Below are 26,215 nucleotides of genomic sequence, written 5' to 3' on the forward strand. Positions count from 1 at the left end.
CCGGACGCCTTCAGACAAAGTGAAAATAAAACAAAGAATTGAGAGGCTGTAAGGAGGAGAGAGGAAGTAAAGGGGGGCGAAGAGGACAAGAGAAAGAAACGTACACACATATAAACACAAAGGACAGCGGCAGGAAGGGCAAGCAGCGGGGACTCACTGGGTTTGATGTTGAAGGCCACCGTGTCAGTGCCGTGCTCGTTGGAGGCGTTGCAGAAAACGGTGACGTTAGAGGTGACCTGGAAACTGAGCACACTCTGAACGCCCTCCTCCGTCCCCTTGGATGTTGAATGGAGCACCTGGCACAAAAACACACAGGTCAGTCAGCAGGGAGGGTTCCAGAGCATAAGGTGCAGCTCTGACACGTCCTGTCACTGACTGAAGATGCTGCACCTCACCGCTCTGTTCTCAGGGCCAGTCGGGGATTTATTTTGACACAGTTAAAATAATCCAGTGAGTTTTGTCAAAATCAGGTCAGTTGAAGTTGTTGAAGAGATCTCACACATCAGGACTAAGCCTGAGAGCCAGGCTGACGGCTCTGGAAGGCTGTACCTGGACATGAGATGAATGCTAATATTTTCATTCTCACAGTTGAGCTGAGGTTTAGCAGATTTCATGTTCAGCACTTCAGTTTAGCATGTTACATGGACCATATTTGTGTAGATCTTTTCTAGTCTCGTCGACAATTCAAAGGTCTTTACATCACAAACAAGATTCACACATAATTCAATACAGCACTATTATATGCTGCACCGTTTATCACACACACCATCACACACACCATCAAATCAGTATCTCGCCTAAAGACACTTCGAGACACAAAGGACCCGGGGATCGAACCTATCGAACATTCGAATACTGAAAGGAAGGAGGAAAGCATTGGGCAGATACAGTTTTTTATGACATTTTGAGGATTTGTTTCTATTCAAAGATTAAAAGCTTTAAATGCAAAAGTGACACTTGATGGTGACATGAATGACTTGTTGGATTCTTCAGAACTGGAGAGTGTGAGCACACATTAGATAAAACTGCATTTGTGAAAACACAATGTGAAGCTTCCCTCTGCTGTACCTTTCCATCAGAGGTTGTCCAGGTGACGATGGGAGCAGGGAAACCTCTGACGCTGCAGCTGAGGTTGACCGACTTCTCAAAACTCTCTTCAATCTCTGTGTTGTCTGGCCTCATGATCTCTGGTCGGCCTGCAGAGAGAGGAGCGGGAGATAACCTAAAATGTTTTTCCATGACCGATATAACTACTGCTGCAAACCCACAAACACAACTACACTATATACAGGATACTATACAACTATACATTTCTTTAAGTACTTACACTGACTGAAAATAAACTGTAAATACACAGAAATGCAGAAAAAAACTTAAAACCCACATAAACCGACACTGTCTGTGATAAGACTCACCTGTGACATTAACTTGAAGTGTGCCGCTCGTCTCCATTCCCATGATATCAGGAACAGTCACCACACACACATACTTCCCTGTTGTGTCGAACGTAGCGTCCCCCAGGGTCAAGGTGTGACCCCTTGATACCTCCTTTCCATTCTACACACACACACACACACACCGTGAGCATTTATCACATGTGCATACGAACACACAATATCCACTTAACTTGTTTTCTTTGTATTATCCATATCTATAAAGTAACTAAGTAATATAATGATTGAAGTAGGTAGTTATCATTTTATGTTGTGGGGAAAAAAGTACATCATATGCCTCTGAACTGTCGTGGATCAGAAGTGTAAAGTAGCAGAAAATGAAAGTACTTAAAAACTATTGTAAGTACAGTGCCTGATGTCTGATACAGTAGCTGAGGCCATGAACTACAAGTAAGAACTTCTGGATAGATTTCCACGAAAATTGTTGGAAGGATGAGGATTCAGGATTCCTTTATCCCTCTCTTTGACAGCGAGAGGTAGGACGTTTTTTGACATTTTCCCCAATTTCTCCCGAGAATAAAACATGGTTGATGAAAAAAATCAGGCATACTTAGGTATCTGATATCTATGAGTGTGAGATTTGGTGCAGCTTCATTGAATTCTAAGGGACTGTTGACCATTGCAAACATGCAAACAGTCATGATTGCATTGTCGGGAGTTGTTAAAGATAGAAAGCTTGTCAGGGTCCAAAGCACAAACTGAGTACGCACTACACTGTAAGACAACTATCGTGTGTGTGTGTGTCACCTTAAACCAGGCAGTGTGTGTCTGGAGAGACGAGAGGGCGTTGCAGGTGGCTATCAGCTCCTCTCCATGGGCCAACACAACAGTGTCTTTAGGTCTCACCACAGCAGGATCGAGAACTACACACGCATCAAAAAGAAAGAACAAATCATTCAAACTGGGCACAATGCAGACTGCTGATAAAGCTTATTTGTTGTCATGGTGCAGGTTCCTCACAGTTGACCACCACGGTGGTATTTCCAGAGATCTTTTCATTGGTATCGATGTCTTCAGAGATACAATTATAAACTCCATTGTTCCGACGGGTCACGTTATTCAGCACCAACACATTGGCATCGATAGTGTGTTCCTCCTACAAAAAGCCATAGTAATCTGATCAACACCTAAACATAACATTTAACTCAACAAGAGGTCCTTAAAGTACTTCCACCCAGTGCAGAAGATGATACCATACAATCAAAAGCTCCAGAACAGCTACTAATGGATCCTGTGATGAAACACAAAGTGGGACTAAACTGCAGCACGCTGCTGCCTTTGGTGCATGAATCACGAGCAGAAAAATATGTTGTTATGTGTGTGTTCTTACCACTCCATGGGTGATTGTAAAGAATGTCAAAGGATTATTCCCGTTGCCCTGGCAGTGAAACTCTATCGAGTCCCCTTCCTTGATTTTTCCCTTTGGTGACTCCACCCACAAACTAACGGCTGTGAAGGGGTCTGAAACAGAGAGAGAGGAATTCAACGTCAGAGCACAAACGACAGTTAATGTGACGGGAAAATGATTCCAACAAGAGGGAATCTCAAGCTGCAGTTTCCTTCAGCAAACACATGTTGGACACCAGATAGTTAGAGTCAGTGGACAGAGGGATGGAGAGGGACGTCCTGAACCTGAACATGAAGTCATAGTGAAACCTTTGCTGACAGGTGAAAAAAGTAACCGTCAACTATCAGAAAACGTAAGAGATTTACTCCAAGAGGTTTATTTTGTTTTATTTGGGTTAACCCTTACCCCCTGCCGTAACCCGTCAGTGGGAGTTATTTATCAGCCCCTCCAATATATAATGGGCAACGTTTTAAATTCTCCATTAAAGGCGTCTAAATCATGTATTTTATTTTAGTTTTAGAAGTTTTCCAGACTATCTGCTTCAGATCTGTCTTGTACGACAGATCTGAAGCACTTGAATTTCATCCATACCTGAGATAAAATGCAAGATAATTGGAATTTGTGAATAACACAAATTCTCTTTAAACACTTGTGCATGTCACTTTTTAATGAATTGGTTGATTAAATATGTTAATCAAATTATGCCTGATGTCCCCACTCTCAATCACACCTACAAAGTTCTGACTGGTCAGTTATTTGTATATTTTGTTACTTCATTAGTTCCAGTTAAGGGAAACATTGGTGTTGTAACAATCAATAGTATTTCACTACTTAGTAAACTTTTAAATAAATTAAACATACACGTTGAAAATAACATTTAAAGAATGCGTGTTAGTTCAGTGAGGGAAACTCACAGTATACAATGATGTTGACTCGGTTTGTTTCTGTCATCCTAGTCTCTCCAGGAACAAAGTAGTTGACCTCGCAGTAGAACTTAGCGTCCTTGTCCTCCTTCGTCACCTGCAGGCTCAGCTCACTCGTCACTGAGAACAGACCACTGGACTCAATGGTGGTGCTGGACATCACTTTCACCACTGGAGGACAAAACCATTTGTTTTGCACATGAGATGAGGAGAAAGAGGGAAATACATGAAGATACATGAAGCACAGTCAAAGGACAGAAATGCATCACAGATGTTGATCTGTCTCACCATTCTGAACAATGTGCAGTGGGGTGTTGTCTCTGTACCAAGTGATGTTCGGCTTGGGGAAGCCGTTTCTGACCTCACAGACCCCAATCTGTGGGAGGGGAGAGGAGACAGAGTCAGAGAAGAACACACTCAGAGAAGGAAACAGCCATTTCATAATGAATGTCGTCACAATGTGAAGCTTGTTTACCTTGGACAGGTGGTTTTCGCTGACTGAGATCCCTGTTTCAACAACATGAATCGTAGGAGGGTTTGGTGTTTCTGCGGAGGAATTAAAAACTGATTTAACAACAAAAACGACAAAAAGGTTTGTGTGCTCTGACAGTTTTGAAACACTTTCACACTGTTTTAACATCTTCATGAAAATCAAGTAAAAACATTTTTAAATGTCTTTTGCTGATGGGTATGACTGCAATGAGTTCATATTTCATTGAAATTAAAGTGAAATGACATAGTTGATGTCGGATGGATGGAGACTGATGGAGAGACGGTGAAGAAGCTAAAAACTGCTTAAGTGCAACATCTGGATGTTAGACTGTTAGTTTAAGAAAGAAGAATCAGTTGATGGAAAGCAGTTGAAGTGTCAGTCTTTGTAACTCATTGACAGTATCTAAAGATGGACGACATGACAGTTCCCAATATGTAATGCCAAAGAGTCTTGATCGCCCCTAGCTGCACTCTTAGTCATAAACCTGCCTCCTCCATGTTGGTGGATGGGACCGATCATTTTGAAATATAGGACAAGATGGTATACGTTTGAAGGTCTTCTGCACAATTTAAGTTACCAACTACCAGTAGATGTTAGCAGGTGTTCGTGGCCACCAGCAGATGTTAGGGACATATCGCGTGCACCTTAAAGACAGATTTGAGATATTCTTTTCTCAAAGATGGTTTCTGTCATTTACGATGTTCATTTTTTCCAGTAAGTTTGGTTTTATTCAGTTATTTTATTTGATCAAAATAACGTCATGATTGACAGCTGACACTGAATCCTGATTGGTATCGTGCATGTATCGCCACTGCACAGGCACTGGCTTTATTTTATGGATGCAGACGAATTGTCCAACTTCATTTACAGTCAGGGTTTGAACCAGTGAAATTACTAGAAATTGTAATTACAGTTTAATTTAATAAGACAAAAAAATGGTTCTCCTCTTGATTTAAAGGCCTGAATGTGTCACTGTGTGATAATGTATGTCAATACTTTGATTCACAAGTTATGACGTGTCTGAGTCACAGTTTAGGATCTGAAGCTGTAGGTTTGATAATTTCCGCGAAAACAAAACAATTGAACAAAAGACCTAAAATTAAGTCATGAATGATTCATATCTGAAATATAGCAGTCAAAGAGCTGAAGAAAAAACGCAGAAAATTTAGAAGTTTAAATTAGGTTTAAGAAATATAATTAGGTCCATTGCTTTTGCTGAGGTGAACACACGTATCATATATCTTTCAGAAATCATCTTTTGTTTCCTAGATCCTGAGACGTTAACATGAATCTGAATCTTACCGAACACCCTCAGCTTTGTGCGTCCCTCGTCACTTCCCTCCATTAGACTCTTGATGGAACAGATAAATTCCAGTTCATCCTTCAGCTTCACTTTGTTGATGGTCAGCACCACCACTCCCTTGGCCCCGGTGCCGTTCACACTGATGCGTTCCGTGAACGGCGTGCCTGGTTCTACGAGCTTCATGGTGGAGTCTTGGAAGTAGATTTTCTGCCTATCTCCCGTATGTGTCGTCTACAGGTCACAGGATGAGCAAATCAAACTTCACATTCACAGGAACATCATAGTTATATCTGTGTACGTGTGCATCAGGCATCATGAAACTCACGTAGAACCACGTTATGGTAATGGCGCCGATGCCTTCTTCTGATTTGAACATGCAGGCGATCTGAGCTGTGTCTCCCCTGAACACCTCCACTCTGTCCTCCGTGTTCACCTCCACAGTGGCCCATGCTGAAAGACAGACACAGAGGAGGGTTGTTGTTGAATACATCTCGTCAACATGTTTTAATTGATCATCAGCTACATATTTTATCAAAACAGAGAATATATACTTTTTTTTTTTTTTTTAAACAAAAATAAAGATGAGTTTTCAATGTATTCCTCAAACTTTTTATTAAAGAAGAATTTTTCTTTCTTCTTTAATAAAAAGTTTGATTGCGATTACAATATTTCTCTAGTCTTCAATTCTCTGAGTGGGCAGGCTGGTGTCGGAGCTGCTAACATCCTTTTATTATAAAAGGGTTAGGGTTAGGGGTTAACTCCTAACACCCAAAACAAACAACAAAACAAATAAAATGGTTAATGTGATGTTATTTTGTCTGTTATATGTAGTCATTTGAGAAAATTCATGATACAAGGAAATTCTTGATTGAATCACGAAATCAATGCTTTCAATGATATCAGAAGATGTTTGTCATTGGACACACTAATTCTTCTAATCTATATAGTATTACACGCCCATACATGATATATCCACCTGATAGATCAAGACTTAATGCCAATAAAGCTTCATTGAACTCATCCATAAATGGACAATAGGACAGAACCTGAGGGTGACGACCTTTGTCTAATGACCGTCATCCTGAAGAAACACACAACTTCTGCATATACACCGTGTGGACTCAAACCCAAAGGAGCCATGGAGGCAAAGAAGAGAGAAGAGAGTCATGGTGGGTCAAAGGGAGGAGAGAGATGCTATGTAAGGAATGAGAAGCCCACCCATGTCCACATTAATGTGCTGCATACCAACATGTCACCCTCTCACAGGAAGAAAGGCTCAATTTACAGGCTGCATAGAAGCTCCACTGTTCCTTCGTTATGTGTCTCCGACTGGTTTTCCCCTTCAGAGTCTCTGGCCGTGACGCATCCTATAGTCCATAGGACGGACTCCCAGTCACGCGTTACATTGCAGTGTTTCCGAAGATGCGTGAGATGCAAACGAGAGCTGTAGCCTGGAGGTATGAGGCCGTCAGGGTTGATTTAGCATTTACCGAGCGTCGTGGAGCTGGTGAACGTAGCTTCTCGCAAGGAAGAGGAAGAAGCGATGGCGGGAAATTTCTGAGTTCATATCAAGTGCTGCACAAGAAAATGGAAATTTGAGTCATCTGTGTCCTGCACTGACCTCTACTTAATTCATTCATTTTAACATCCACTTCCATTAAAAGGATGAATTCGTATTTAAATAAACCTGAACATGAGTAATTAACCCTCACAAATCCATTATGTTGTGTATTCTACATCATGTGTAATTGTATATTAAAGTCTGATTATGTTCAGGAGTGTGAAGGTTTATTCATGACGTTGAAGTTAGTAAAGAAAAAATCACAGCAAGAACTTTCAAGAACTTTCTGCTGCATCTCATGGTCTTCCTCAGCAGAGCAAGTTTCCTCAGTTGTCATCAACTGACCTAAAAATGATCACATGTGTTTAAATGAATTTAACACCATAACAGCAGCCTGCTGATGAGCTCATTAACCACACACACTTTATCTTATTTTATTCCATCTTCATCTGCTCAGATGATGATGATGATGATGATGCTGCTGTCTCCCAAACTAAACCTCTGCTGCACGTTGACCTGTAAGTCACCCTCTTCTTCACTCGCCTGATTCTTTCTTCCCATCCAAACTCCCTCCCTGCCTCTCTTCCCCCTGCCTCTGCTGTGTGTTGCTGTTTAGCCCTGGCTAATGGAGCTGAACGGATGTTTTCCTGTCAAAGAAATCCAATTAGTCCCTCCAACATAGACATTTTCGGGCCATTAGCGATGGAAGGCCAACGCTGACTCACTTGCAGAATCCCACCCCTCCCCCCTGCCACTGCCTGAGAGTTCACCTACAGTAAGAAGTGAGTCAGATAATACTTTGCAGCTCAAACCAAATGTTTTACAAACTCTCTCCTCAAGCTGCTGGAGTCAATTTGCTCATGAGAACCTCAATCAAATCTCATTAGAAATGTGATCATCTCCATAGTGCATCAGTCAGAGACGCTGGCACTCCAAGGCCTCGGATCGATCCTCTCTGATGATGATAGTGCAAAGTCCATTCACGTCGGATAATAGTCCTCAATCAGTATGACAGAAGATATGCTGAGCATGGCCTCCGACAGCTGAGAAAACTGGACCTCTCCAGTTTTATGAGTTCCACTCAGCAAACAAAGTGAGAGTGTGTGTGTTTGACCCTGAGACAACAATTTCACATACACAGTGGTTGGTTTCCACGAAAGAGAGAGAGAGAGAGCAATCCACTCTTTAGTAAATATCTGCTTCTAACCCAGAGTTTAGTTAATTATCTCATAAATCAAAGACGCGCAGCAAATTAAGCATCATTATCAGCTGGAGTCGGTGTGTTTGGCATTTCAACTCAAATGAACTAGAAATCCTGAATAATTTCACCTGATGTGAATCTGCAGTGGCAAAAGTAATAGTTAGATCTTTGGGATTTATTACCTTTTGTGCCAAGAGATTGGCACAAAAGACAGACATGAGACTACAGTTAGTAAAGCTTAGCTGACTCACTGCAACTGGCCAAAAGTCTTGCAAATTGACCCCCACAAACCAGCAGCATGTTGTGTCTTCAATCCTCTTCTGAGAAAGAGAGAAAAACCAAAATGCGACTTAAGAAATTAAAGAAATTAAAATGACAGCTCTGCTTACTTACTCTACTTTGTTCAATACAAAGATTCCCACATGACAGGAAGGGTAAATTGCTTATTTCAAGAGCAGCCCTGTTATATTCCCTCAGAGAAAAAAAATGTAAGTGATATTTTGCTTTGATTTACGAGGCTAATAGAGTCTGGCTGACGCAAAGAAAAACAAACACACATGCACATCTCAGTCGGTGCTGATCATCGAGGTTCAAAGAGGCTGCAGGTGATCTCTCTAAATGTCTCGGTTCAGCTGTTCCCCCTAGAACACAGCTCATCCCAAAAGTAGGGTGGATTGTATTCAAAGGCAGGACTAAATTAGGTGCACTTACAGATAAGAGGACAAAATAATCCCCAAAACCCAAGGAGAGCAGAGGCAGATGGGATAAGATCATCTCAGGGGGGAAGTCGTATCAAAGACATTGTGTATCCTCACAATAGGCTCTGATTTCATTGTAGACATAACAATCAGTTTGAGTCTGTGGAGAGAGATGATAACAAAGCTTCCTGCCAGAATCTGAGCTTCTGCGGCTGCTGATCCGCACCAGTACATAAAATCTCCTCTCTCACACACGGTGTAAAACTATTGTCAGGTGATCGGCAGCCGTTCTGAAAGTGTCATAACTTATTTTTAGACGTTTATGAGCGTATATTTTACCCAGATGGCTCAGTCCTCCCTCTGACAGGTACAGCAGACGGATGAGATGAGCCATGTGTTTGTTCAAAGGCCGGAATCTGCTTTGACTTTTAAACTGTGAAAGATTCATTGAAGAGCTGCAGTCGGCCTCCCCCTCCCTTCCCCCGCCCTGCCCATACCACAGATGGTGATGGGTGAGGCCGAGGACGTCTATACCTCCAGCAACTGAACTGGCATTCAAACCAGATGAGCGTCATGTGATCTGTTTGACATGAATCTAACTGGATGGCAGAATGGTGGCTCAGGTGCACAGCATGGTCCCATCAATGAAAAGGTATAAATGTTTTCTTTCTTCCTTCCTTCCTTCCTTACTTACTTACTGATGAAATATTTCATGAACCATTAACCCTTCAGTTTATCATAATTATATTACTGTATACCATAATATGTTCTAGATGTGCTACAGTAGATCATTAGTTTGGTGATGTTTCTTAATGAACTCTTTAAAACAGTTTCAATGTGTCTGAATGATAATCTATATTCATCATAAAGTGAATTTACAATACAATCAGCTGAAGCCCCTCGACTTACACACAAGTGACCTGGCTGCACCAGCAATGATTTAGATGTGTCCTAGTTATTTTCAATGCTATAATAGAAATAAATTTGCTTTCACTTTTCCGAGTCTCTTTAGTTGTTGATCAGTCACAAAAAAAACTGAAAACATTGAAAAAAAATTATTATGAGCATCAATTAAAAATACATTTTAACAATATTTAGTTTTTTATTTAATTTACAATTATTAATAGAATAAAACAAAAACGTACATATTGAATACAATATTTTTGATTTCGAAACCTTTTACTCAAATGAAATTTTGAACAACCAAAATAAACAAATAATATTTATATGCTGGTATTTGTTTTTGTATGCTAATTCTATTTTGACAGAAGACAAAGGACAGGACAGTGACACCACTGACACCATAAGTTATCATGGTTTTGTTTCAGTGACAATAAAGTAAAGTAAACACATCCTGTTGTTGTCTTAAGCTTAACCGAGTTCTGAGTGCCTCAACAGAAGCATAAGAATAGATACCGTCTAGTCACTGCCTGTGAACTCAATTACTCATCCGGCGAGATCAAGGCATCACAGCATCAGTTCCACCTGGCTACAATTGTCAGTAAATATTTTGGGATGATCAACATGAAAGAACCGTTTCGAAACATTAATTAAAAACACTTCTTCATTAGGTTACTAAAAAGTGTCACTACTCCAACTCTAAATACCATTGAGTTTCTGTTAAAAATCACTTGCTGTTGCAGATTAGTATAGAAACTTAATGAACAGGGTTGCAACAAGAACAAAAGGCAGCAGCCTTGAGAGAGTTTAATGTCCAACAAACCGCACAATGTGGAAATGCTGGACAGAGTCAACAGGATACTGACTGGGACGTGCTACAGGAAAGGTAATTACTACAGGAAGTGTCCCCTCTCAGCAAATTCCAGAAAGCAGTTTGGCTTTCAGATAAAGCAACATTCTGCCTGCACACTTGACATTCTGACCCCAGGATTGGGCGATAAAGGAAAAGCTTATGGAATGTATCACATGACAGGGTTTCATCTTCAGGGGAACATGAAAATACTGAATAAGTATCATCACAATCTTTTGATTGAATTCAATTTTTTATCAGCGATGTTCTGATACCCTTAATAGCTCGGAACTGAAGTCTTGCATAGAAATCACTTCCTTTTCACCGCTCTAAAAATAGCACTTGCAAGGGGCAGTACAGCAAAACTGCTGTTTTGGCGCAACGAAGAAGCAAAGATTTCTGGGAAGATAACATCACAGTTTTATCTGGGTTAAGCTAATATACATTAAAGACCAAGTATCACATCGGTATATATATATTTGCATACTCGACGATGCCCGATCAGGCATTTTCAGCAGTAAAGGAGGCATTTTCGATGCTGTTATCGGTATCAGAACATCTCTAATTTTCATGTGGCCTGATGGTGGCGCTACAGGAAAGGTCAGCAGGTCACCAAAATCACGTCCACTGTTCACCAGCTGTCAGACAGACCAACACCAGTTTCCTTAGGTCCCACTGCTGGTGAGGAAGAAGGCACTTTATCAAATCTAAGAAAAACTCAGATCAAAGCAGCAGTGACTGACAGGATGATCGCTGAGGGGTCAAAGGGAAACAGACACACACACACACACGAGTCTGTCTGTCTGAGAGGTGTAAAGTGAACATACACACACGCACACACACCATGGGGTATCTAAACCGTCTCTAACTCATATGTATCAGGGGGAAAGTGAATACTGGCCTGAACTCGAGATCCCACAAATGTCTCAGAGCACAACTAACACATGACGCACGTCCCCACTCTGCTGCGTTTCATTCACTATATTCCAGACACTTGTTTAGGTGACATAGCAGCAGAAGCTCTGCTCTCTAAAGGTAACTATGTGGTCCACAATCCATTAGTCTAAAGGAGAGAGTGCACGGTTTTGTTTTCATTACAAGCGTCCTTATATAATCTGTTTCCTCAATATTTTAAGCCTCCATATTAATATTTACATACCGAGGACCTCCCCCCCATTTGACTCCAACTCATGTTTGAATTACGCTTGGCGTGTCTCCTCCCAAAGAAAGAAAAAGTTGAGAGGCTGTTGAACTTGAAAGAGGACGAGTATGAATATTGTATTAAAAGAGAGGACAGAAATCAAGACAGCAGAGCTAGCAGTGTGTGTGTGTGTGTGTGTGTGTGTGTGTGTGTGTCATGAACCTAGTTTTAATTGCTCGCCATGATCACCCACTGGCTTATCCATAGCAACACCAAGAGACAGTTTGAACATCAAGGCAGAAACTGAATTTGAATCATCTCCAAAATTATTTTGGCCGTTTCGCATTTGATTAGAGCAAATATATACATTTGCCTCCTGTCAGTTTCGTACACAGCACAGATGACCACAGTGTACATTAGCAGCTGGAACCAAGTCGTATACTCCCATCCAGACTCTGAGATGACAGCTCGGGGACATGTTTCCAGCCCTGTCACATCTAAGAATAACAGTGGCCTATCAAGCTTGTTTGCTTACATGATACAGCAGAATTACAGTGCACTGACCCGAGTGGCACCAGAAATAGCAGCTCTACTTCAGGACAGGGTGAGACAGAGAGAGAGGGAGCATGAGAAAGCTGTGCCTCCGTCAGGCTGCTCTTTGTATACATGTAAATGGGCCGGAGAAGAGTGAATAGAGAGGTTACGGTGAGAAAACAGATAAATGAAAAGCAAGTCAGAGGAAGAAAAGACAGAGGCAGAGGAGAAATCAATGTGGCAGATATGTGTTTATAAAGTGTTTGGTTCTCTGACGGCTGCTGGGGCCTCTGACATTTATCACGCTAATCCCTCAATGGCACACTTACAGAGAAGAGGCAACTTTATCAAGCTGAAAATAACAACTCTCGTGTGGTGAGAGGAGAAACACACGGAGGTTCGAAATGCCAAAAAGAAATCCCTGACTTCCCAATGTCATTAGCTTCTGACGAGCTGCAGGATGTGAGCTTTATTAAAGTCAGGTCACACAAAGACACTTCGTTTGAAAGGCTGTGTTTATTCCAGTCGGTAGCTCTTGGATTAATGACAGACATGTGTGTCATTTATTTGCATGATTTCCACAACCTGTCTCAAGCTGCACATTTAGCATGTTGCAGGTGCAATTTAGAGCTTAAAGCAGATCTGTCCATGTCATGTAAGTCAATGAGTGTAGATCTAAAGTGTTGCACCATATAATAAGTTCAGACCAGTGATTTCAACTATTATGAACCTAATTGTGTTGGAAAGATTTTTAAGAGCACCACGTAGGAGTATTTTTCCTTTCGTCCTGTTTTAGTATTAAAGTGTAAACACAACAAAGAAGGAAATTATAGATTTTCTGCGACTTCCTACTTCTAGATGTCAAAGGTCCAGGATGACTGAGATGACACAGACCCCCTTCACAGATCCAATTGCTGGAACACAAGCCCGTCTCAGTTTGGGGCAACTCAGCTTGGCTAAATGGTGCAAAGGAATGTTACGAGAAGCTCTTGAAAACGTGGACACTAAAGGTTTTTGTCACACGTTCATCAATCCCATTATTCCTGTGACGCGCCCCCAAGGCATTTTAACACACAAAGACACGCAACACAGGACTCTGAGATTGGCACACAGGAAGAAATTGACTCTCAGTGACTCACAAATCCCCCCTCACAGCTCCTGGCACCACAGACCCATCATTTCTCCATCAACTCAAACACGCAGCAGGGTTTCTAGCAACACAAATACGTCACTCCAAAAAATACAATGACTAATTTTTCTGCAGCAGAAACATGTGTCGCTATTATTTTCCATGAATACTTTGTTATGCCAATTTCAAATTAACGCTAACAATCCTCTCAACTGTAATTCAGCACATGATGTCCAACAACAGGCTCTTATCACCAGCGTTTTACTCTTTCCTCTTCGCTATTCATGCTTTTTATCCTGTTTGCTTGCTTTAGATATTACCAAAGGCTAAACTTTAATTTTATTAAAGAATACTCTATTGAACTGATTCAGGTTACATAGAGAGGAGACATTTCTAAAACTGCTCTTGTTGCAGTGACCTTGTTTGGGTGGATGGCTTCGTTCCCACAATGTTGGCTGCACACAGTAATTCTCCTGAAGAAGAGAGAACTGGCCGACAGCCTCGAACAGACATGGCATCTAGAAACTGGACTCCAAAGGAATGACAGAGTTGAAGCTGTGTTTAGTAAAGAGATTAGAAAACCAAATGTGGTACCACACAGTACCGCATCGCATCACTCCCCATCGTTCCGCATTATTGTTAAGGCTATCAATTGTTTTGTCAATGGAATGGATTTATTGCTAACAATCTTGATATTCACTGAAGTCGGTTATTAAATAATAATTCAACCAAATAATGCTTCCACCTCCTCTACTGCTAGCAGCACTTTGCAAAACAAGTTTTTTAAATGAGCCTCTGTTTTGAAGGTTACTTTCATAAGGAGAAAAGTGTTACATCAATATTCTCTTTCAGACTTAATCCATTGTTTTCTGTGGCTGGAGGGACAAACCACCTGTGAAAACGGGGGAGGGGGGACGGATCACAGCACCAAGCATCATTATCTAAAAAAGACTAAACTGTCTGCGTTCTGATGCTCCATCAAATTTTGAGGCTTTGGACCAGATTTCGCATTTTTCTTCAACATGCAAATACTAACTTTGTGTGTTTATTTATTATTAATTTAGACTAATAAGGCCGCACTGGGGCTAATTTGGAGATTACGTGCAGACGCCCCCGACAACCAATCAATTGGCTGAAGAGAAGGTATGGATTGAAAAAGTGAGAGAAAGTGAGCTATATGCTATTTGCTTTGGTGAAAAACAGAAAATCAATATGTGACGTGATGTTGTTTACATTATGGCGAACTGCCACAATCTGATTAGTCTGTCCGTCAGTGTCGCCCAGGACACAGTTGTGTTTTCTCTGCTGTGGCAACATGGAGCCCAGGAGGATCTCACATGCATCTTGGTTGCGCTCACGCCAGTATTAGAGCTGTCCACTGACCAGATCAAGTGAGATAGATATTAATACCAGGTCTAAACTGAACCAAAGAAAACTGCCAGTAATGTGGGATTGACCCTGTTGACTGGCATGTTGCATTGCAGCAGAGGTCTGGTTGATCTCTGTTGCTGCCAAGTGCTGCTCAGTTTGAACGAAACCAGTAGTGTTGGGGTTACAGTATTTGATAAGCAGCCTAATTACTTGGGCCTCAAGGATTCCCCCAGACAGATTAACACTTTACATAAATAAACACAGAGACTACAGAGTACAGAGTGGTCCTGTGGTCCTGTAGGGGGTCTTTGAGGGGTTCAGGTGGTTTTAGCTGCTTTGTGCAGACAATGAGACAGACAGTGACAGCTGCAGCAGCCAAACTACACATTCCCATGATGCCTCAGAGAAAACAAGGTCAGCTTGTCACACTGACCAACCAGACACTTTCCCCAACACACACACACACACACACACACACACACAAACATATCCCCAGGGTGCTGGAGCCAAATGCCGGCAGAATCCTCTCAACATGCCATCAGAATTAACGATTTCCAAAAGGCGTGGGGGACGAAGGATATAAAGAATGTAAATACAGTGGAGAGGATCAGAGTGGACCACACAACAGGGGAGGAAGGGGGGACGTCACGTCACTCTCTGATTTCTCCTGGTGATTTGATGCTATATTCCATTTCAACTCACCACCTGTTGCAGAGATCAACCCAGGCGAGACGTGACTCTGTTCTCAGCACACCGGACTCCACTTCATCCATCATCCAGGGGGGTCTCCTGACTCACAACTGTTACGACGGCACAGTAATAAAGCTCTGAGCGGGTCTCTGATAAGGTCACTTCTAATGCCAGGGGTGGTGGTGCATTTAAGGTCAGAGTTGTAGGTTTAGTTGGAGGTGGGAAAGAACTACCAAACCCAACTACCGAAAGAAAAATCACTTCTACCCACAGCTGTGAAGATACAGCCGCAGGCGTTGAGCTGTGAGGAGCAGCACAGCTTCTCTAACCTGAGGCTAAATCCTCTTTGATAAGCAGCTCTTTACTCTTTACTCAGCAGTTACATTTCAAAGAGTTCACTCTGTTCTCAAGCCTTTGATAACTACTTGGCAACAAGACCAACTCCCCTTTGCTCAAAGTTTCCACACTCAGCTATTTTGATATGCCCCTACACACACACACACAAAGAATATATATGTTGAATATATGACTTCTGACTTCACTGACTTCACGTGGGATGCGGTCATCTTCCCATGTCCAAATTCCTCTTGTAAAAAAATGCTCTCACATCTATGCCTACTTGTGTACGTGTATCTATATGTGTGTGTTTCAGCAATTTCAGTGAGTCTCAGTGGGCCATTTCCTCAAGTCTGCTCCCATGGTGGAACAAACGCCCCCTCCATCCTCTTTCCCACGTCCCTTATATGACAAAATTGTCTGCATATCTGCCGCTCTGTGAGCGGGCAGAAATAAAATAACACAAGATTCAGGGAAGTATGGGAAAGTCCAACGGAGACAGTATTTTAGTTCGAGTTTTGTTTTGTGTGTGTGTGTGTGTGTGTGCGTGCGTGCGTGTGTGTGTGAGAGAGACCGAGAGAGAGAGAGAGAGAGAGAGAGAGAGAGAGAGAGAGAGAGAGAGAGAGAGAGAGAGAGAGAGAGAGAGGTCCCATGACATGGCCTCACAAGTATGAGATGTGCATTGCTTGCTGCTGGCATATTATGGCTAAAGATAGATTGCAGATACTCACACATACAAACACACTGAAAGCTTTTACCCATTGGCTCACAGGATAAGGTGCTCAGCAGCAGCTCTCTCCTTATTTGGTGGCGGCGACAAGTAGCCAGAGTGAAAAAAATTATAATTGAAAGACATTCATTAGAATCTTGCATGCCATGGTGTAGGTTTGTTAAATATGGGGTCAGGGTTAGGGTTAGCCCTAACTAAAATCTCCCTGGTAAAGTGCCATTGTAACCAAGACAAACAATCTGATGGATAAAGGGCAAACACTTTAATTATGTGTTACATAACATGTGTCTTAACACCACCAGAGAGTGAGCTTACAGTTAAAAACAACAGGTGTGTGTTACCCTGCGTGTTTCTCAAAGGTAATATAGAAATCTGGAATTTGTATGCATTCCCAATGTCATAAGTTTGATGAAGATCCAATGAAACTCAACATCAGCATCTTGGTGGTGACTTAAAGCAGCGTTCATGTTAGAGGTAGAGCTGCAGCCAATCCCAGCTGACATTGGGCGAGAGGCGTGGCACACCCTGGGCAGGTTGCCAGTATATCGCAGGGCCTGACATTTAGGGACAAACTCACACTCACATTCACACCTATGGGTAATCTAGAGTCACAGATTAGGCTACGTGACTTTAGACTGTGGGAGGAGAAAACCCACGCAGATACAGGGAGAACATATATTACATTTTACATATACATTCCATTACACCTCGGAGCTCGGCACTCAGAATGACGTCACAGCGAAATAACCCGAGTTGATAGCGTTCCAGTTGCACAGGAACAATGTGTACGTTAACCCACTAGCCATTGCTTTGCCATGTTTATGAACTGCATGCTCTCAAACATGACAACTCAAGCCAGTTGTATGATTAAAGATTTGATTTAGTGAGGGTTAAAAATACTATTCATTAGCATTATAATACAAAAAATAACTCCATTAAAATGGGGTTTAAGCACATAGAACAACATCTCATAGTGTTAAAGAAAGTTAAAAACATTCCTGGATCTTTTCCCCCTGATTTGGATTCAAGCCAAAATCTAATAGGTTCTTCCCGGACCAGTATCGCATCCTGGACAATGGCAATCTGTTCAGTGCTTTTGTGTAATCTTGCTTAAAAACCAACCCATGAACATACAAACCAATAAACAGACAGGGGTGTGAACGGAGGTAATAATGAACCTCATGTGAATCGTCCCCTATTTGCATGGTTGACTCACATGGTTGTTTGACTTCTGGATTATTAAGCACAAAGTTGGATTTATTGGATATTAGTCTGTTTCCTGTCACTTTCATGACTCACCCATTGGTTTAAACTTGAAATGAATCCCTTTCTCTTCGTGTTTGAGGTGTTGACACCATGTCAGGGAGCCTTTAAGGACCTCATGAAATAGTTATTTCAACTTCATGGAAAAACTGAACTTTTTGTGTATTTATCGGCCCACTCATGCCGTTCTAATTATAACAAAAATCCTTGGTCACATACTTTAGCATGTGTTCTCCTTTATACAAGTAGATATGCCTTTTTGTTTATACTTGAAAGAATAAGTGTATAACTGATCTGTCACTGAGCTGTGTCCAACCACACATCCTGTTTCAGTGCATAACAGCGGAACAGGCTAAAACGTCTTTATTCACTGGCTGCATGAGCACAAATCATCACTACGCTGGAAGGTGATTCACAGGTGAAAATCGAAAACATGAACTTGTGCGATCTGTCCAAATGAAAACGTGTTGTTCATCACACCAACGTCATTGTGAGTTCTTGCACAGAAAAAAAACGGTGTTGTTTGCTCATCTCTTTCTCACATGCTCTACTTGCCAAAAGCCTTGCCTGTTTATCACAGGACAAATAAAAAGGTCGATTTAAAATCTCTCACATGCTGCGATCTGAGGGTGATTGTGCAGCATGATGAAGCAGCACAGTGAAAACAATGATCTCTTTTGACTGTATCGGCCGTTTCTACTTGGAGGAGTCAAACATTATCAGCTTATTTTCCACTGGATGTCTGCTCTGACCTAGATGGACAAAATATTTCACTTATCACAGCTTCATCACAGCAGAAAGAACCCGCAGCACAGAAATAATTAGCTGGAAAATAAAAGTGATGAATAACTAAGACTTTAAGATAAGACCATAAATTTAGGCCCTAATAATCCCATAGTCAAACACTAAAGCCAGAGAGGAGTGCAAACCATAAAAGTTAACTACTAACAGTGATCTGCTGTAACTAAACACAGTGAAGCCACAGAAAACACATCCGTCTGCTCTGTGGAGTCAGTGGTCGTAGCTGGATGCTGATAGGTTGCATTAGGTTAAAAGGATCCTAATGTACATTAGATCAGCACAAAGCATTATTTCAGGAAAACAACATCTATTATTAAAGCAGGGTGTCGAACTAACAGGGAACAGACAGAGAGATCCTGACAGGGGTCGACTTGAGTCTCCACTGCAGATCCCACAGGACATGTTCAGATCTGAGGATCAGCCAGGATCTCTGCTCCTCCAGCTTTGAACTCTTTCTAGGACATAAAGTATCTGTGGTGTGACTCTGAGAGCTCAACACGCTGCAACAAAAACCTCTTCACCAACTCAAATCTGGAGAATTTCTGCTCAATATTAGCTGTTCAACCACAAATAAAAACTTTAATTCAAGTATCCAGTCCCGAACAGTCAGGGTTGTAGAGAACTATCCAAGATGAAAACACATATATTCTTGCTATACTGTATTTTTGCTATGCACTTAATGTATATCAAATATTTATGAAGAATAGATTTTATAGGCTAATATAGGCTGTATGGTGCTAAGTCATGTAGTTTGCTACTTACTCCATCACTCGTGCCAAGCTGGCTCTCCCCGATATCCTGTATTAAGCTGCAAGGGACAGATTGCACAAACACATAAACTGACATATTTGCATATGTATACAATAAGCCTATGTTGTATTTGTGCAATGTTGTTGTGTATACAATGTATATTTTAACTTATTTATTGGATTCCGAGTCTTTTCTTTTTATTCTAGCTACATTTCTCCTTGCACTGCTACTTTTTTGTGCTGCTGAGTCAAATTGAATTTCCGCTACAAGGGTTCAATAAAGGTACATCCTATTTTATCTTATCTTATCTTATCTTATCTTATCTCATGATAACACCACACACTAGACAAACCATGACAACTTGCGTGTCCAAGTATGTTGAGTAGGTTTTAGCGTCCGCTGGAATCTTTTTTTTGTGACTGAATTTGGTTGTATGAAGTGTTTCCTGATTTTGTCATGTTTTCTATATTTGCCTGAATTTTCTAACTTTGCTCATTTTGTTGTGCTGGTCGTGTCTGTGATATGAAATTCTTGTGTTGTGTTCTTTAGTTACATTGTGTTAAGCTCTGGTATTCTTCAAGGCCGGACTTGTCTCTTTGGCCTGACTATAGACTTACACTGTCTTAACTTCACCCTCTGGCTACATTTCTTTGGCCACTTCCCCCTAAGAGGAAACAAAGTGATATATCACCCTCCCTTGACAATGACCCAGCACTGAGCCCTGTGCAGAAATTAGCCACAGTCCCTGGTGAACAAGCAGCAGTGGAGTCTCATCTTCATCACTGTAAAAGCCAAAAGAGACCAGAAGGTGAGAGGAGAGGCCCCTCGGTCTGAGCAGTGGGTGTTTTTCTCACATTGACAATACTCAGCAGAGGGACACAGAGGGCTCTGTGTGTGTCTGACCTGAGAGCAGAGACGAGAGGTGGAGAAACACATGGATCACAGCACCAGAGAAATCAAAGTGCAGCAGCCAGTGAAGGAGGACATGTCAATGCATGAGATTGCCACCAAGCGAGGGTTTTTACTCACACCAACTAAATAACATCTCATAGTCGTTATACAGTATATGATGTTTCTTTAATAATGTCCAACATCAGTTCAATTGGAAAGTAAAAAACGTCAATTGGAGCACAGAGAGTTGCCCTCTCCACTCCCACTTTATCACAAAACTAAAAAACTGTGTTTTTCCTCATCAGGACTATAACAACTGAATACACTTGCCCGAGTATCATGGATAAAATCAATCCCACTCTGTGACAGTGTTTCACTCCACTCCTCTTTCCGAAACTTCCAGCCCATCTTTCTTGTTCCATCTATTTACCATCTTATCAGTAAAAGACACCACTTCCTCCGGTACTGTTTTTCTTACTTTGAAATTTGTGTGGCATTAATGTCATTTTTGATGCTTTGCAGTGTCACTGACTTGCTGCCCGTGCGTCCTGCAGCTCTGTGGATGATCTCCTCTGACAGAATTACCGAGATAAAAACTTAGAAATATGTCAAAAAGAGACTTTAGTTGCCGTTAGTGGTAACAAACAAATAAATTCCCTCCAAGGTCATTCCCTCCAAAGTCATTCGTTTGTTTTACTTTTGTCTATGTTTACCTATGTACCTTCGTCTCCCAAATAAGCAAGGACAAAATAATACAATGACAGATCGAAGTAAAAGCTACTGGAGTTAATATTTTGTAAGAGGTTATAGTTTGTATATGGCACAAGAAAATTAAGATCAAAGTGGCTCTGTCTAAACAACACTATCTGTATTAAATCGTCTTACAGCCATTTGCGCCTGCTCGTCTGTGCAGTTAATGCCTGTGGAGTTAATGGCTGTATTATTAGAATTTAATTTGGCTCATAGAGTCCCACCACATTTTATTCCTTAAATAGTCTGTGGCAAACAACGTCGGCACTAATCATCGATGGAAATAAATCTGAGGGAGGAGAGCAACAATGGAGAATCCAAAGACTTTTGTACTTAAGGCATTAAAGCAGCTGATTTCGGGATAATACATGGAAAAGCATTAAGTAAATTACTGCTAAGGAATCAGACAAAACTCTTTCTCTTAAAGCCGAAATATGAGTCTAAAACTCTCCTGTGATGAAAGCATTTAAAAAGGGCGTAAATAAATGTACAAGCTTATGATAACAACTGCATTTTATGAAAGAGTGGAGACACTGTATATTTATAGCAACAAGTGATGTCATTGTAAAAGTTTAGTGATATATTGTGGAACATAAATCAGTTGTTTTTCCCACAAATTAAGCAAATTCGGTTAAGAGTGAATTGTGCAATGTACACTGAAGTGAAATGACATTTGGCCCAGAGGCATTTTCTAATTCCCATATTGTTCATGTATCATGAATCATGTATCACATCCTGTCCCTGACAGTGGGAATGGTGTCAATTTCAACATTTCGGTACAACTCCCTGCAACACCCCTGCAACGGCGAAGAATGTTCCCTATTTCTCAAAGCTGCGCGACCATGTAGAAAGCATCATTTTGACACTGGAGTCAGTGCGACTGACAAGATGGAACAACTGGCTCGTCTGGGGGCCACTAACCAACCTTTGACCCAGTGTGGGGGGGGGGGGGAAGTGAATTGGAGCATTTACAAGTAAAAATGCTAAAATGTTTGTCCTTTGCAAACTGAAACAACTGCAAAACTGGTCATGCAACCAAAACTATAATAACCATAGATTCATGCACCACAGAAATTCACTTATGAAAACTATGATTTACACAGGAAAAAAATGCTGTTCATATGGTTTGTACGCTTGTCCTCATAATTTCCCATATTTGCAGGTTTTATCAAACATTGAGACCAATATCTTTCGGTTTCTGAGGTTGCTTCAGGAGTATTTAAAACTGTAGGTTTATCGTTGTGCTATTTCGACAGCTCAGTATTACTGATGATTCTGCTCCTCATGATATGAATCTAATGCCTACATTCAGTGCAGGAAGTAGTTATCTCACTGTAGCAAGAAAAACAAAAAGAGTATGGGGGTGGAGGTGGTGGATAGACGTGTAGCTTCCCACAGGAGACTGTAATCGTACCTAACCCCTACAACATAGAGTTAATTCACCATAACAATAATCTTTCCTGAAGCTTCACCCAACCTTAGCTGCCTTAGAGTGCCAGGATTTTCATAAACAAAGGGGTAAAAAATGTTGTATGTGGACATAAACTGTGATTATGGCAAATGCTCTAATGTTGACAGAGCTACGAGCCTATTTCTGTAACAGAACATTTTAAAAAGGTATAAGATAATAATAGATAATAAGATAATTCAAATCTCCAGCTCATTGGCCCCAGTCTTTACTCCTTTACCTCTTGCATAACCACAAGAGACCTCAGACTTAATGTTGATGTTTTGGCTGTTGAGTTTTCTCAATTTATTTAGAGGAGTTTATTTCAGGGCCGATTCGACACAGCACAGCTTGGTTTGGTTTGTTGCTTCAAAGGTGACCCCAGTTCAACTTAGCAAATCTCCGCACAGAGTAGAGTTACATATAGTACAGTAACCTCACCGCAGTCAATGAGCAGGAGTGTGGCAGACAAGATAAAATGATATAATCCTTTCCTAATTCTGGAGAACAACTGATAACACGTTTCCAGCTGGTTTTCTGTTCTTGTGTTTTGAACTTTGCAGATATTTTACATTAATGAAAAAGCCTTTAACACACTAGGGGAAAGAGAACTGAAAAAGCAAAATATGTCTCCTTTAATTACTTAAAAATTACAAATAAGTAAAAGTGAACTTAAACAGTGGGGTTCTACAGTCGGTGTCACCAGCAGTGAAACAATAACCCTGTTCTGACAAGTTACACATAATGACAGCAGGTCAGTGTGTGTGTGTGTGTGTGTGTGTGTGTGTGTGTGTGTGTGTGTGTGTGTGTGTGTGTGTGTGTGTGTGTGAACCAGGTGCACACAGCTGTCCATCTGATCAGGGAACTTCAAAGCTGCAGTTAGTGGTACCAGTCAGAGGGGAGCTGCCTCCTCAAATGCTGCACTTGCTAAAAAAGTGATCTCTAAACCCTCTGATACGAATGGATTTGCCCTGCAGCCAAACATAGAGCAATACATCAGATACCCTGAAGCTGTGCAATGCTCTCAGATATGACCTACAGATGAAATGACTCATTGCACATCCACACACAAGGCTGATATTGTGTTAACGCTTTCAGCTGGGCATCACTGATCGGGTGTTTCGCATTTTTATGAAAACCAAGCTGTGCTGAAGAATGTTGCGAGAAGCTTTGAAACTAAAAGTAGTCATGCTGCAGATGTTTGCCCATTTCAGGCCAACGGGACTGTAAGGAAAAAAACAAAAGTTTCCTCTATGGGAGAAAAATGTTGACAAAAGGTTGTTATTTCTTCTGTTCTGATAAGCCAAGACTGAACTGCTTCCTTCCTTTTACACTCCAAGCAGGAGTTAGACCCTCCGCCTCTGCAACATAAAGTCCTGATAATAAGATATCATTCAATGAGGCAAATCTGCAGAGTATTTCTTTTCCTGAGGCACATTATACAAACAATCATTTGCTGCTACTCTGGGAAAACACAAAATGGCCCCGATGACAACAGCACAAAGGTCTGTGAGCTTTTTCTCCCAGTAACACCCCCCACCAGCATCCACCTTCTCCATCACTGGTTTGCTATATTGACCCAAGTAATGGTGATAATGGATGTTATTCACATCAATAGGAAGATCAAACAGTAAAAGGAAACCTTTTGTTTCTACAGTGCAGGCTCCCAAGTGCACAGCTTCAATCCATTACATGGCTCTGCAGGGAGACACTGCAGCAAAATGGAGTTTCCATCTAAACACTTTAGAAAAATTTGGCTTTTCTTCTGCTTTCATTATCAAACATTCACAAAAACACAGACTAATCGGTAATGTGTGTTTACATTCTGCTCCCATTGTTGTATGTTGCATGTATAGCTTTCTAAAGCACAAACTGAAGCGGTCCTTTGCCTGATCGTCTACCAACAGCAAAACTGTAGAGTCAAAGAAAAATAACACACCATGTACACTGACAAATCCATTACACATACATGTTATCTTCCGATTTTATCAGCAAGTTACTCAGGAAATACCTTCCCCATGGCAATTTCACTCAGTAACCTGGTCATGACATAAGATAATGAACAGACTACTGTTACCAGTGTCTAGTATGACTGTACATACCAGAGCAGTGGAGTTAGAGGGTGAAAAGGCTGCTGGCATTCACATGTTATTAATCATATGTCTGAAACTGCTGTTTCTGTTTCCATCACAACATGGTGCATGTACCAGACTTTACTTTAGTTCTGCTTAAGTGCTTTTACACTTATTAATCAATGTTGGATGGTTCAAACAGCGCAATTCTTCTTTATTATTTTGTCACCAAACCGTTTTCATGTATATTTGTGATTAAGAGAGGTTGTGTGCATATATTAAATAATGGAAAATCATATTTTTTCTGTGCACTGTGTGAACCATGTCAAAGACATATTTCCACTGCTTTGCGACTGATTTTGAGGTCTACATTAATACTAAAATCTACTATACAAAACAGCACTGCTAAAGCATTACAGTAAGAAGTTCGCGGTAATCTTCTAATCTTTTAGCAACAGGCTATAGGTTAAACATCCATGTCTTTTATTGAGGTATAAAACCACTGACGTTTAGGAGACATACTGAATACACAAGAAGAGACATCTCCAGAAGTCTCCAAACAGCAGCCACTGGTTACCCCCAACCAAATAAGGAGGGCTCATTGATGATTGATGATTGATGATGTTCTCCATCAAAAGTTGTAGAGTAACCATACTGAACTCTTACTTACATCACGTGTGTTACTGTTACCCTTTCAGTTCACTATTGACAGAAACAGGTCAAATTACCCGTGAAAAAACAAGCACTCTACATGCTTGTGCCATGTTTAAGAACAACCATGGTTATTCAAGATATAGATTTTCAAAACTGTTATACTCATTGTCATTTACCTTAATAAGTTCCCACTGTATTATAACGTTAAAGGGCACAGCACTAACATTCACTCCTGTTTCCTTTCCAGAATCACTGAGGATCTGGATAATGTTTCACCAACATTAACAACCGTAAATTCACCAAAACAATTTTAGACATCTCCAGATTGATGTTGCACTGTCAAGGGCCAGATCAGAAACAGTGGTGGACTGCTCCTTTTCTCTGTGCTGTCCTCAGGAGTCTGTTGCATGGGAACACAAACACAGAGTGCTTGAACAGCTCAGGGCTTTATTTTAGGAAAAAGATAAGACACCATGTGCCGATGACAAAATTTCTCTGGACAAGGACCTGGTTTCAGGCCGCCGTCATCACTTCCTTCATCTGTTTACAAAGACACTTTTGATTTTTTATGCCAAAAGTTTGAGTATGTCTTGCAATAATTTGCTAGAGGTGATATAGTTGGCTGCAAATAAAGTGAGAGCAAAATTACTTTCAGTGATTGAAAAAAACATGTTGGAACATCAAAGAAGATCGAAGAGGTTAAACGTCTAACCTGCTTCACAAACTAACAGCTGTTCATAGACTCCTATTGGAAATAAAACAGTCACAGTCCTCGCCGTGTATATGTATGTGCCGGAAGAGAGTTCTGAAGTTTGGGACTTTCATTTCAGGCTGCTCTGTTGATCCTCGGCCAGATTGCCGGGCCTAATTTTCGATGCTGTGGCCGAGTTACAACAATGACATTTATTGTCCGTGACCAGTTCAC

At 41.1% G+C, this 26,215-nt stretch overlaps 1 protein-coding gene across 5 annotated transcripts in view; it reads right to left on the reverse strand.

Moving 5' to 3' along the window:
- The window catches only part of mcamb (melanoma cell adhesion molecule b), a 34,197-nt gene that overhangs the window by 5,653 nt on the left and 2,329 nt on the right, over positions 1-26,215 (reverse strand). For all 5 annotated transcript variants that reach the window (XM_035155226.2, XM_035155225.2, XM_035155224.2 and 2 more), the window contains exons 2-12: positions 5,847-5,971; positions 5,521-5,752; positions 4,201-4,271; positions 4,014-4,101; positions 3,717-3,896; positions 2,785-2,915; positions 2,415-2,550; positions 2,202-2,317; positions 1,416-1,557; positions 1,069-1,196; positions 158-296 (exon numbers count right to left, since the gene is read on the reverse strand). In XM_035155226.2, coding sequence (XP_035011117.2) covers positions 158-296; positions 1,069-1,196; positions 1,416-1,557; positions 2,202-2,317; positions 2,415-2,550; positions 2,785-2,915; positions 3,717-3,896; positions 4,014-4,101; positions 4,201-4,271; positions 5,521-5,752; positions 5,847-5,971 — 1,488 coding nt within the window. The remainder of the gene's footprint in view (positions 1-157; positions 297-1,068; positions 1,197-1,415; positions 1,558-2,201; positions 2,318-2,414; positions 2,551-2,784; positions 2,916-3,716; positions 3,897-4,013; positions 4,102-4,200; positions 4,272-5,520; positions 5,753-5,846; positions 5,972-26,215) is intronic.

The sequence above is a fragment of the Hippoglossus stenolepis genome, chromosome 4 (genome assembly GCF_022539355.2).
Source record: "Hippoglossus stenolepis isolate QCI-W04-F060 chromosome 4, HSTE1.2, whole genome shotgun sequence".
NCBI classification, from domain to species: Eukaryota; Metazoa; Chordata; class Actinopteri; order Pleuronectiformes; family Pleuronectidae; genus Hippoglossus; species Hippoglossus stenolepis.